This window comes from Vombatus ursinus, unplaced genomic scaffold (genome assembly GCF_900497805.2).
Source record: "Vombatus ursinus unplaced genomic scaffold, bare-nosed wombat genome assembly UNPS02009975.1, whole genome shotgun sequence".
NCBI classification, from domain to species: Eukaryota; Metazoa; Chordata; class Mammalia; order Diprotodontia; family Vombatidae; genus Vombatus; species Vombatus ursinus.
In genome coordinates, this window is record NW_020949753.1 from 4,904,968 (window position 1) to 4,918,583 (window position 13,616).

A 13,616-nucleotide genomic window follows, 5' to 3' on the forward strand; every position below is an offset into this window, starting at 1 on the left:
CTCTTGAAGATTTTCTCCTGTCTGTTAAGCTTTCTTTTTTATTTTTCAGTCCTTTTATAATTCCTTCTTTTTTCATCCCGAGGGCTCATACACAACAATGAGAATTATATATACTCCCTAAATATTAAACTAGGATAAGTTACAGAACAATCACTATGAGATGTGCCTTGTTGGAGGAACAATAAACCTGATAAATACTGATAAACTGCTACATTGCTAATCCTATGTATCTGGATCATCACAAAAATCAGCAAAAATAAACAAGCACTATATGTCAGTATTACAAGGAGTTAAAAACAAACATGTAAAATTAACAACTGCAACGTTCAGTACTTAAACTCTCAATTTACTAATAACTTCATTACCCCTTAATCAGGGTTCTTTTTGATACATTTATACCTAAATTACTTACCTGATCTGTGGGTCTGCCCACATGGGTCCAGCCAAGACAGAGACTGCAGTATATTCCACGGGATTATACTCTTGCCACTCAACAAGCCAGCCCACTTTCTCATTGGGTACCTGACTACGTTCAACTTTTGAACCTGGATAAGGTGACGTCCGAGCCTTATTGTGGGAATTTTCATCAGCACCATTTGAAGCTGACATTATGACTGGGTTTTGATGGAACAAATGCGATGAAAAGGAACTACTAAAAGAAAAAAGATAAAGGTATTACATAGATACTCCTTAAAATTAAAGTTAAAAAAAAAAAACCTGCCTTGGAGGATCTGAAAACATCATTTTTTCAAATACTTTAAAAACTGAGATTAACAACACTGCCTCATATTTCCCATGCATTCAACAAACATGCATGAAGCACAGTGCTGTCCTCCAGAACAGTCTCTCCTCTCCAGGTTTTCCTGACACTGCTCTGTCCTGGTTCTCCTCCCACCCATCTGACCACCCTCCCTCAGCCTCCTCTCTGGAATCTTCATCTGGGTCAGATCCACTAACCTTAGGTGTTCCCCAAGACTCTCTTCTGGGCACCTTCCCCCCTCTATTCAGATGATTTCCAGAACTATAAATTCAGCACTGGTTCCTCTCCTGAGCTTCAGTCTCACATCACCAACTGCTTTTTTAATAACTCAAGCTGGATGACCCACAGGCATCTCAAATTCAACATGTCCAAAACAAAACTCCAGGTCCTTCCAAGTCCTCCCCAATATTCTCAAAGTCACCCAGGCTCACAACCTTGGTCTCATCCTTAACTCATCATCTGCACTCACCCAACATATCTAATCTGTTGTCAAGTTGTCATTGCTACCTTCATTCACTCTAATATCTCCTTTCTCTCCACTAATAGCCTACACACTGGTGCAGGCCTTCAGCACCTGTCATCAGGACTACTACAATAGCTGCCCACTTGGTTTCACACTGCCTCAATTCCAATCTACCCTCCCCTAACCTGCCAAAATGATTTCCCTAAAGCACGAAGATCAGGAAACAAAAGAGGCCAATGTCCTGCTCCTCCCATCCCAACTCAATGAACTGTGTGCGGTTCCCCACTGCCTTTGGTATAAAATATCCTGTGTTTGGTACTCATAGCCTTTCACAATCTGGAATCTTTCTATCCTTCCCCCCATGTACATTACAATCCAGCTATTCCTCACATACAACATTCCATCTCCAGACTCCAAACAGTGATTTTGCTGGCAGGCCCACCTGCCTGGAACGCACTCCCCCCCACTTCCCCCCCACCTCTGCCTCTTACTTTCCTTGACCTCCTTCAAAACTCACCTCAAACCTTCAAGAAGCCTTTGCTGGCGGCTCCTCCCCTCTACACACACACACTGATAGTGCCTTTCCTCAGAGATTACCTTCCATTTACATACACACATACACAGATGTACATACATACACACATACACATATGTATATATCATACATATATACTTTATTTGCATAGTTATTTTCATGTTGTCTCTCCTATTTGAATGTGCTCTCCTAGAGGACAGAAATCACGTTTTGTCTTTCTTTGTAAACCTAACACTTAGCAGATTACCTGAAACATAATAAGCTCTTAACAAACAAATAAATTTATGTGGTGCTTAAGAACCACCTAGTACATTTACTAACTCTCCCCTCAACCTTGGAAAGAAAGAGCTTTGTTTAAATGAAAGCAAATTATTTGAAATAGGTTAAATTTAATTTTACAAGTATGTTTTACCTCATCCCTGTGTTCTTCTGTGAATAATTTAACAGAATAAAAATAACTAACATTTATATAGTGCTTATTATATGCCAAGAACTTTACAATTTATTTCATTTAATTCTCAGAACAAACCTAAAGGTAGGTGCTACCATCCTCATTTTACAGATGAGGAAACTGAAGCTCTCAGCAGTTAAATGACCTGCCCACAGTCACTCAGCTAGTATCTGAGTTGAGTTTTGAACACTGGTCCTCCTGACTCTAAATCTATCCATCTATCCACTTCACCTCCTAGCTGCCTCTAACTTACTTGCCTAGTGAATTAGAAGCAACGTCATTTTAAAGGAATTGGAATACACTGCAGGAAGGTTTTTAACATAGTGAAGGCCTCCTTCAAAATTGGATAAGTGGTCTTATCCTACTGTTGAATAAAATGCAGACTGAGGACAGTCTCTATCCAGGAGTGTAACTTTTTTGATCTCTAAGATTATTTTTCTAGAGAGAAGATGTTTTCTCCAAACTCAGAGAAATTTCCATTTTGATCAGGAAAAAGTAAAGTTTTACAATTAATTGATATTATATAATAAAGCTTGTGCCACTTTGAAAAGATTTCAGTGTTATAAATAAAATTAGTTCTGTAGATGTGGACAGCTAGGTAGTGCTGTGGATAAAGTGCTAGGCCTGGAGTCAGGAAGACTCATCTTCCTGAATTTAAATCTTGCCTCAGACACATACTGGCTGTGTGACTCTGGGTAAGTCACTTAACCCTGTTTGTCTCAGTTTACTCATCTGTACAATGACCTGGAGAAAGAAATGGCAAACCACTCCAGAATCTTTGCCAAGAAAACCCCAAATGGGGTCATAAAGAGTCAGACACGACTGAAAACAACTGAACGACAAAGTTTTGTAGATAGACTGGGATATGACTGGGAATTAAATACATAACAGATACAGGAAGTAAGGATGTGAAAGGTTAAAAAATATTGTGGACAAAGTGAGGTGCAGTTTTGGAGTGCTTTAATCAAAGTCCATAGAGGATTAAAGATTGTTCGGACGTAAGGCTTAATGAGAAGGCAATGAGAAGTAAGAGTTTAGATTTCCCAAAAGGCAGGTATATAAAACTAGTGATTTTCATTACCCACATTGGCATAAAACAGGTCATTTTTGCCAGCTATCAAAATGCCCAGCACAGATCAAAAAATAAAGAACAGCACAGAATTTGGTAAAGTATTACAGAAAAGTTTAAGTTCAGTCTTGTATCTCATTTGGATTGAGGAACAAGAATTTCATGCATATTAAATCATTTAATGTTTGTTTCCTCCTTACCCAAAAGCTAATTTTGAGATTTCTCATGATCTCCAAGCTTTATTTCATCTATTTTGACATTCTTTTTGATGTGGAAAAATAGTTGGAATCATGTAGCACAATTTAAAATTGTCAGTATTCTATCCAGTTACAACATTTACCAAGTGGATAAATATATTTGCATCACGAAATTACTTTAGTGTACTAAAATTAGGGCAGCTAGGTGGTGCAGTGGATAATACTGGGCCTTGAATCAGGATTCATCTTCCTGAATTCAAATCTGGCCTTGAACACATACCAGCAGTGTGATCCTGGGCAAATCACTTAACCTATCTGCCTCAGTTCCTCACATGTAAAATGAGCTGGAAAAGGAAATGGCAAACCACACCAGTATCTTTGCCAAAAAAAACCCAAATGGGGTCATAAAGAGTTGGACACAGCTGAACAACAAAAACACTAATATTCTGTCCTTGAAGGCTCAATGGAAGGGTATATTCATTATGAGAGGAATATATATTCATATATCCATATATTTGCATAATATATAAATTCATGTGTGAATACTGATATGAGATTCACATGATGTGTAAATATTCAGAGAATATATTAATATTCATATAATATATGAGTACATATTCATAATTCCACTGCAATGTAACAGAGATCATGCTTACAATTTCCATGCTTTGAAAGACCCTCAGGGTCCCCAAAGGAGGAACTGAAAATGCAAGACTGTAATTACATTGATCTTTGGCAGTTAACTTACTGATAGTAGAAAGGTCTATAATTTGAAGTGCTGACCATGAATGGTCCTTGGGAAAATTGAGATTCTGTATTTGTAATTGTAAATTCAGACTAGGTTTTACTGAATTTGCCCTAAACAAAATTGTAATGAGTCTCATTTAAAGTAAGATGTGTTTTTCCCTATTAGGACAATTGTCTTATTTGACCCTCTGCAAGAACAACAGATTTTGACAGAAAATATACTTAAAATTTGGCTTTAAGGTAAAATGTTTATAGACTGCAAGAATAAGAGCTACTTTTGTAACTTATGTGCAAATGGATTTTAGTTATTCTATACTGGTCTCTGAATATAACTAGTATAAAATGCATAAATAGATGCATAAAATTATTTGTTTTTCTATAAGATTACTCAGAAATGCATTCAACTGGATTAATGTCATTTACTGGGTGAAAAGTATTATTCTGAGTTTATGTTTTAAATATTGTTTTATGTTAAAATTATGCCTGATTTCTTGCATTGTGATTCTGGGAAACTATTGTATAAGAAATGCTATTAATCTGAGATATGATACCTAAAGCGTAATGTATTTGTTGGAGGTTGTCTCCTCTTTTGATCTGAATGCTGTGATTTTATAACTATGAACTGTTACTAGGAATTTTTTTTTTTTTTTTTTTGCTAAAAGGCAGAGTGCCCTTCAGGTTAAAGATTATAATATTTTAATGGGTATGCCCTACTTTGCTCACTTGAGCCTGTGAGATGCTTTGCCAGACCCATTATATTAAGAATTATGAAACTGCATCTGGAATAGTAAAATTATATCTTTGAGCCAACTTACTATCAACAGGCCTCAATTTAAAAACCTTACCTAATGCAGTCCCTTTAATACAGCCAGGTTAATGGTGGCCAATTTTGTTTTGTTGTTTTTCTGGGTTATGAGTGAACTATTACATTCTATTAAAAAAAACCCAGAATGTGACTGTTTCTTAATCTTTGATAACTGATCATTATATCAGGATATCTGTATCTGTATACAATTACATATGCAATTATATACATAATTCTTAGTCTATAATATTTTACCTTTACTTTTATATATGTTATAACATACATATGAGAAAGTTTTTTAAGAAGACCATTTATGTAATTAAGTACTGAAGATAAATGTTTTTATTATTTTAACTGAATGGTGTTGCAATATGAAAAAAAACTATATCCTGCTCTAAACTATAAGCAGTGGAATTTGCTATGTAAGGTGGAACAGTAATTTGCCTTGCTTTGAGTATGGAATTCTAACATAACTGGTGTTAAACCAGTACCCTATTATTCAAGTGAAATGTTATGAGCTGCTCAGAGAGAGTGCTTTCTGAAAATACTGGTGTGTGTAGATGACTGGGAAGAGTGGGAAGATAGCTTTCCAAGATTCTCTTGACCCAAGTTTTTCCAATGTTTTATTTCTTTTCTGCCCAAAAATATTTCCCACCTGGTTGATTCTGAATCTGGATATGATATACCCTATGAATAATGTAGACCTCTGTTTCATGATTAGCTATTTCAGAAGTTGTCTTATGACCTGGTGCTAGTATGAAACAACGCTGGGATTTTGTTGCAGCTGGGTTCATCCAGGGAGTGAGACCCAAGTATTGTTGTTATGCCAAGCTCAGGGTACAGCTTGCTAGTTGGGCCTTAGCTCTGGAAAACAGTGTCTCCTAATAGTAAAATGAGAGGGGGGTCTTGACATGCGGATCCTGACACCAGAAATCAAACAGAACCAAGGGAGCTTTTCCATTTCTTACAAACATGTGTTACCTCTCTTCATAGTAAATTTCTCTGACTATTGCAGGAGAACTAAAATCTTTATAATGGGTCTTTTTGTTACAATTATCTAGCATCTCTGAACTGCTATAATGAGATACAAGCAAAAGGGACTCTATTGATTTGATTTCACTGTGTGACTTTGTGGTCATTACTTGTCTCAACTTCCTACCCTAGGAAACCAGAGAAAATGAGTTCTTAAACTTACCATCTCGTTCTCATTGGTTTAATAGTTATATATTCACATATAAGTTTAGGTCTGTACAGTATCACATCTTTTCAGAAGATGAGGATAACATATATCCTCAAAGGGGACAGAGGATAAAGATGTGAAAGTTTTCATTTTTAATGGATGAGTAAACTTCACTTTGTTGAAAGCAACAAGATCAGATTGTTTCCACTTGACAACTAGGATATAGGGGACTGGCTTTCAAAAGTTTTCCATTGGGTAGAAGAATATACTTAAAGGATGTCTGACAACTGTAATTATATCAGTAGCCTTAGAATTTCAATTATTGTACCAGTAAAAAACAATGGAAAAAACCAAGTAAAGACATTGGTCCTAAATGATATATTTTAAATGCTATTCTGGAAATAATAAAGAACTATTGAACTTCTTTCAGGTCCAACTGAATATTCACAGATACCTATCCACACAAATCCCAAAAGACGGTGAGCTTTTAATGTGTATGTTTTAGAAATTGTTTTAAAGTATCAAATTGGACTGAGCCTTTCACACATAGAATTGTTTTAATTAGTTGTCAAGAAATTTTTAAATTATGACTTTAATTTTATCTATATAGATCTACAAATAAATATACAAAATAGTTGGAAATAGGCTCATTAAACATAAAAGGTTTATATAATCACATAATCCTAAAGGGCTGTTTTAGGAAAAGATTGATTTCAATTTGTTGAAGCTCATAAATTAAATGAACTGGTTATCCAAAGCACTTCACTATGTACAAGACAGTTAAATGGTTGGTTAAAAGAAAAAAACACACACAGTTGTATCTTATTTTGGAAGCTCTTACAGAGGAGATTGATTTTTTTTTTTAATTTCTGTTGGAGGTCCTCCGATAACATCAAGAGACAAAAGTATTTATTTTATAGTCATGTCCTGAGGGAATTCTTTTTTTTTTTTTGAGATTCTTCTCTAGCTCATAGACAGCAGTATCCGTACAACATGCAAGGCTAGAAAGAACAAATCATATGTGAAGACTGAAACTCTCCAAACTTTCAGATGAATTACAGGTAGCTTAATTTGAGGTTCTTTCTAACACCCTAATGCTCATGAAGTAAACTTCCTAAGACTTGCAATGGCTTTCACCACATGAACTATCTGCTGGAAAGCCAACGTACTTGGACTTCATCAGGCCTAACCAAATTGTACTAAAGTCTTGTTATTTGCAGGTTTAAGCAGCATTCCCTAAGAAAGCTCCAAAAGTGGCTTGGAACCTGAAAGCCAATCTATTATAAGAAACCCCTCCACAAATCTGCCCTTGAAACAAGGCTCATTCCAGATACTGTTAACTACTGACATTCCGGTTAAAAACACCAAGATGTTAAAGGATACACGTCTGTGAGTCTAAGTGAACCACACTGGACAATTTGTGAACAGTGGTCCAGGACAAGCCTCCTTAGATACAGAATTTCCAAGGGAAAATAGGGCAGCTAGGTGGCACAGTGGATAGAACACTGGACCTGGAGTCAAGAAGATGTGAGCTCTAATCCTGCCTCAGATTCTTACTAGCTGTGACTTGAATCAAATTGCTTAACTTCTATTTGCCCGTTTCCTCATCTGTATTAAAAAAAAAAAAAAAGACATGATAGCACCTATCTCCAGGGTTGTTGTGAGGATCAAATATGATAATAATTGACAATAACAGCAAAGCACTAAAGACAGTGCTTGATACATAGTAGTTATTATTAAAATGTTTCCCAGAAGCTGACAACTTGAAACAGCTGAACCCAAGAAAACAAAGTAAGAAATCTGCTGCTCAGATATTACTTGAATATTGCACATTATGTATTTGACTAAAACCTTACCACTATCCTGCACTGGAATTGCACTGAGGAGTTAGGGAAGGGTCTGGAGATTCAGTATAAAGAGACTGACTGGGATAGTTGAGATTGGTTGCCAGAAACCAGGCTCAAGAAAGTTTTGTGTTTTGTAATACTTATAATTACTATTATATTAACTTGCTCAATTGTTGTGTTAAATGCTTCCCAATTCTTCTATCTCCCTGTGGAAATACCTGCCAGAAACTTTATATTAATGTATCCAGAGATCGATAGGATATACAGGAATGTAGTAGAGATCAATGCATTATGTGATACATGATCAAAGGCGGTAGAATTTCTGGTTTACCTGTTTTTGAAAGTGAATTTTTAGAACATAACTATTCTGTTGTATATTTGCCATTTTACTTTGTATGACCCCTGCATGAACTGTCAGACCAAGAGCTACAGTTGGTTCTTCTAAGTATCTTTCTAAGGGGTTTTTTGCTCCCCCTAATTGGTACAAAAAGACTGAATTGCTTAAAAAAAAAGTTTAGTCTCCCTCCATTAACTAGCCTATCAGGTAGTTAGTTCTCTTTGATTTAGTGAAGCCAGCTTACAACAAGGACATACCTCTTATTCATTTCCTGTAGCTAATAATACACATTCTTCTTAACAAGTACAATTTACTTCTTTATATTATGAGTAGCCATCTTTTTTTTTCTTTGTTTCATGTAATGCGTAAATTGTTGTCCTTCATTCAGTCATGACCAACTCTTCATGACCCCACGGACCATACTGTCCATGGGATTTTCTTGGCAAAGATACTGGAGTGGTTTGCAATTTCCTCCTTTAGTGGATTGAAGCAGAGATTAAGTAACTTGCCAAGGGTCACACAGCTAGCACGTATCTGAGGCTAGATTTGAACTCAGGTCTTCCTGACACCAGGCCCAGCACTCTATCCACTGAGCCACCTTGTTGCCCCCAATATATAAATACTACTACTAGCTTAATGCTGAAGGATTCCCATTCTCATCACCTACTGGTGGGATGGATCACACACTCTTGAGTGTATTAAAATCTGTGCTCTGATTCATGCTGGCTTATTGGCATCATCGAGTCAAACTGATGTCTAAATTCATGCAATGGGCTCAATTCCTTTGTCTATGCAGATGATTCTCAGATTTATATATCTCCTGACATCCAGTTTAGGTTCACCAACTACCCAATGGTGGCATTAAAAGGTGGTTGGTGCTTCTAGACAGAGCACTGATTGTCCTGTAGCCACCACAAACTCTCTTCTCACATCTGCCTCCTGGATCTCTTGGTTTCTTTAAGACTCAGCTCAAGTCCCACCTTCAACAGGCCTTTCCTGCCCCCCCACTGCTCACACTTTCCCTCTGAGGTTATCTCCCATTCACACTGCAGACGTCTAGTAGGTACAGTTTGCAAGCTGTCCCTGTTTTTTGTCTTCGTATTCGTCCTAACTTTTAGCACAAAGCTTGGTACAATCAATGCTTAATTAATACTTGTTGACTTAATGACTGGGAAGATAAGTGAATGATTCACCCAGACTCTACATAGCCTGTAGGTTTCAGTGGTGGAACCAGAGTCAGGCCTTTCTCACTTTTGTTGTTCAGTTGTTTTTCAGTCGTGTGCAACAATTCACAACCCCGTGTTTTTTGTGACAAAGATGCTGGAGTGGTTGGCCACTTCCTTCTTCTCCAGCTCATTCTGCAGCTGAGGAACTGAGGCAAATGGGGTTAAGTGACTTGTCCAGGGCCACACAGTAAGCAGGACTTCCTGACTCCAGGGCCCACACTGCTTCCTAATATACCCTTGGGTTCATAGCAGTGTTTTCAAATGCAGAACTAACTTTTTTGCTGGATCAAGTCAAGGTTTCTTTTCACATCCTTAAGCTTTTATGACACGGAAAACAATGTTTCCTGTGTGGAAACTGGAAGTCTTAAAACAGTTAAGTTTGGTCTTTCCTAAGGTGTTTTTTTAACAGAGAAATAGGCATAATTATGGATGTCTCATTCTTGCGTTTTGAGCAGAGGAAATGGGGAATAAAAGTGGCATAGGACTTCCAACTTCCATCCCTATATGTGTATAATATATACATATACACACGCACCATACATAAACGTATTCATACGAACAGAAAATGTAACGGTATATACTTCCCTATTGGTAGTAAAACCTGACAGCAAATACGGAAACAAAGCCCTTCCTTAAAACATAGTTATCTATAGAAACTAACAGCCTAATTCTGTTTTTTACACTCACAAAATTCGAAGGCAAAAGTGTCACTTATGAATTTGCCCAATCAAAAGACAATGTAAATGTTTTGCATGACATACATAACCTACATGAAATTGCCTGCATTCTGAAAAAGGGCCATGGGGAGGGAAAGAATTTGGAACTCAAAATTTTTTAAAAAGATTCTTAAAAATTGTTTTTAGACGTAATTGGGAAAAAATAAAATACTAAATCATAATTGTAATTTAATTATGTATGTTTGCAGTACATGTTTATAATTTACATAATTACAAAATAATAATAGAAATTTTTTTTTTTTTTTTAACAAAAGTGATGTAAGCTTGCTTGCTAGTGTGCGCATCGCCCTTCTCCACCCCCCACCCAGTGTCTAAGAACGCCCGGGGATGCTCGGGAAATGGACTAAACTGGGATTATTTTGGCCAGACGGGGGAAGTAGACCGTGCACAGCAACCGGGAACAGCGGGGGGTGCCCATCGGGGAGGGAGCACAGCGGGGAGCCTTAGCGCGCCCTCCCCCCGACCCGAGAGCTCCGGGGCCGCTCCCCCGGGCGTCCTCCGCCCAGGGCATGCCCGGCGGGTCGGGGCCGGCTTCGGGGGGTACCTGTAGGGCGGCCCTCGCCCCGGAAGCTGCAGAGGAGCCGAGCCGCGACCGCCGGGGGCCCCGCCGGTCACCCAGGACAGGCTCGCGCTGAGGCACACGGTAGCTAAGGCCTGCGCCAGGCCGCGCGCTGCCATCGGCGTCCCGGGCACGCTTCGGGAGGCTAGGCCGCTCGGGCTGCCGGGGCGGCGGGAGGCGCTAGGACCGGCCGCTCTCCAGCCCTTGAGCGGGAGCGGGCTCCTCATCTATCTCCGTCACTCTCTCGGCAGCGGCGGCCCCGGCGGAGACCCCCAGGAGGCTCCGGGGGCTCCTCGGGCAGCCCAGCCTCGCGGCCGGGGAAGCACCCGCGACCCCCGCCCTCGTGGCGACCTCACCGCCCGACCTCCGACCTCCGACCCAGGCCACGGAGCGTCGTGACGTTACGGCCGCGCGCCTGCGCGCAGGAGGCGTGGGCGTCCGCGGGGCTCCATTCCGGAGTCTTCACCGCGCAGGCGTGTTCGGGTTGGGCGGGGGGAGGGGCGCGCAGTTTAGGATCCAGGCAGCTTGGGACATTGTGTAGGGGCGGGAAACCTTTGTGGACGCCTGAGGTGGCTCCAGAAATGAGTTGGGCTGCCCTGGTTCAGTCTCCCAATTTGGGGAAAGTGGCAGCAGGGGGCATTGCAAGGAAAAGAATGGAGAAAGTACAACTTGAGACCCTTTGCAGAAGTGGGGGACTAGGGGTGTGGAATGCAGCACCTGCTGCAAAGCATAAAAGCAAAAGTGGTTGTGGTTATTTCCGAATTCGTCCTTGTCTGGAGCTAAAATAAGGGGAAAAGTAAGGCAAGGAGAAGCAAAACTCCAGTGATCTACCGCATAGAATCAGTTCCAGCCTCTTGCTCTCCAAAGCCTGTTTAAAGATATTCCTTCCAAGCAGAGAAGTTAAGATACTAGAAAAGCCAACCACAAATTGAAGAATAAGTTCCTGGATAATGGAATGGAAGAAAGCAGAAAATGCAAACTTGCCCAACGACCCACGTTCCTGCACCAACTCTAGTGGGGGGACTATGGCAACCCACGCTGAGTTAGGCTTAAATCACTTTTATGCTACCACAAGGGAAGAAAAATAATTGCAAGCTCTTATCAAAGTCTAGAGCGCAATTTGCTATAGAGCAAATTATTGCTCAAATTTATACAGTTTTAGACAAAGGGGCAGCATGATACCCTTAGGAGACTGCTCTGTTTTCTGCAGGACCAGTGAAGTTAGAGTATTTTCTAAATTACTAAATAAGGAGTGAGGGGCAGGGAAGTCAGGGATTTAAACCTAATGGTGTCATTCATTCAAGATGCTGAAAAGGGTAATTGCTCAGTCTTTGGTTTTATTAGCTTTGGTATACTTGCATTCTGGGGAGCTGGGACCATCCATACCAATCAAACAATTTTTCACCAGTTGATAACTCACTGTCTCTTCCCCATTTCCCCCTATCCCAGCAATCAGATCAAAAGCTCTTTCTTCTGGGGCATGTATAAGAGGGATGATGGAGGAATTATCTAGCTTTTGATGTATACAATAAATTATTGTCAGGGTTTGTGGCTATACCTGTCATACAGAAAACCTAGGTTTGGAAGGCACTTTAGATCCACCCTGGAGTCAAGTGACATCCATCTGTTGCCAAAGTTAACTGCCATTGCTATTGCTTGAGTCAGGAACAGGAAGGAGTTCAATGTTGTTGGCTTCACAATCAAGGAGCTGAGTGTTGGTGGGTTCACAGTGGGGTACCTGGAGAAAAATCTATAAAATGAAGAGAGTCTCCTCAAAAAGCAGAAGCATCTTCATGGTACCCATGAGTCTGGCTGCCTCTACTCTATAGATAATGGCCAGGGGTGAAGATCAACTGGAAATTCCAACAGGTCAACAGGAACAATGAGAATGGAGTCACAGCATCTCAAACAGTTCCTATCCAGTGTCCAGTTTTACCTATGAAAATCAAACAAGGAAGAATGCAAGCCAGAATCTAGGGTTCTCCTCTTCCATCAGTCCATTTCTTCCTGTCTAGATCTAATCACTTCATTTGCCACCAACATATAGTTGGACAAGGAGGCAAGACCTACAATGTCTGTTTGGTTCTCTGTCCCAGTTTCATCACCTGGTTTCCACCATATTGTTCCCCCTACCTCACCTTGGAGGGCCTACTAGTCAGTTAATAATCATTTTTTAAGTGTTGGGCACAGTTTGAAGCACTGGAGATAAAAAGAAAGGCAAAAAACAAGACTGTGCCCTGAAGGAGGTCTCAGTCTGGTACAGAAGCCAACAAGCAGACAGCTATGTACAACAAACTATATACAGAATAAATAAGAAATCATCGACAGAGAAAAGACACTAGAAGGAAAAGGGATTGGGAAAGATTTCCTTTAGAGGGTGGGATTTTGACTAGGATTTGTAGGAAGCCTGGAGGTGGAGATGAGAAGGGAGAGCATTCCAGGCATAGAGGACAGCCAGTAAAAATACCCAGAGCACAGAAATGGAGTATTTTGTTCTGGGAACAGTAAGGAAATCAGTGTCACTGAATCAGAGTATATAGGAGGAGGTGGGGGAGGATTAGGTGTAAGAAGACTGGAAAGGTCAGGGGAGGTAGGTTACAAAGGGCTTTGAATGCCAGAGCTTTTTGTGTTTGACCCTGGAGGTGATAGGCAGCTGCTGGAGTTTATCCAGTAGAGGGAGAACATGGTCAGACCTGTGCTTTA

At 39.9% G+C, this 13,616-nt stretch overlaps 1 protein-coding gene across 2 annotated transcripts in view; it reads right to left on the reverse strand.

Moving 5' to 3' along the window:
- NUDT9 (nudix hydrolase 9) overlaps window positions 1-11,004 on the reverse strand; it is a 31,287-nt gene extending 20,283 nt beyond the window's left edge. The window contains exons 1-2 of one of the 2 annotated variants that reach the window (XM_027853367.1): window positions 10,899-11,004; window positions 413-652 (exon numbers count right to left, since the gene is read on the reverse strand). In XM_027853367.1, coding sequence (XP_027709168.1) covers window positions 413-609 — 197 coding nt within the window. In that variant the 5' untranslated portion in view covers window positions 610-652; window positions 10,899-11,004. The remainder of the gene's footprint in view (window positions 1-412; window positions 653-10,898) is intronic. The other variant, XM_027853368.1, reaches the window with a different exon arrangement.
- Window positions 11,005-13,616: the final 2,612 nt, after the last annotated feature.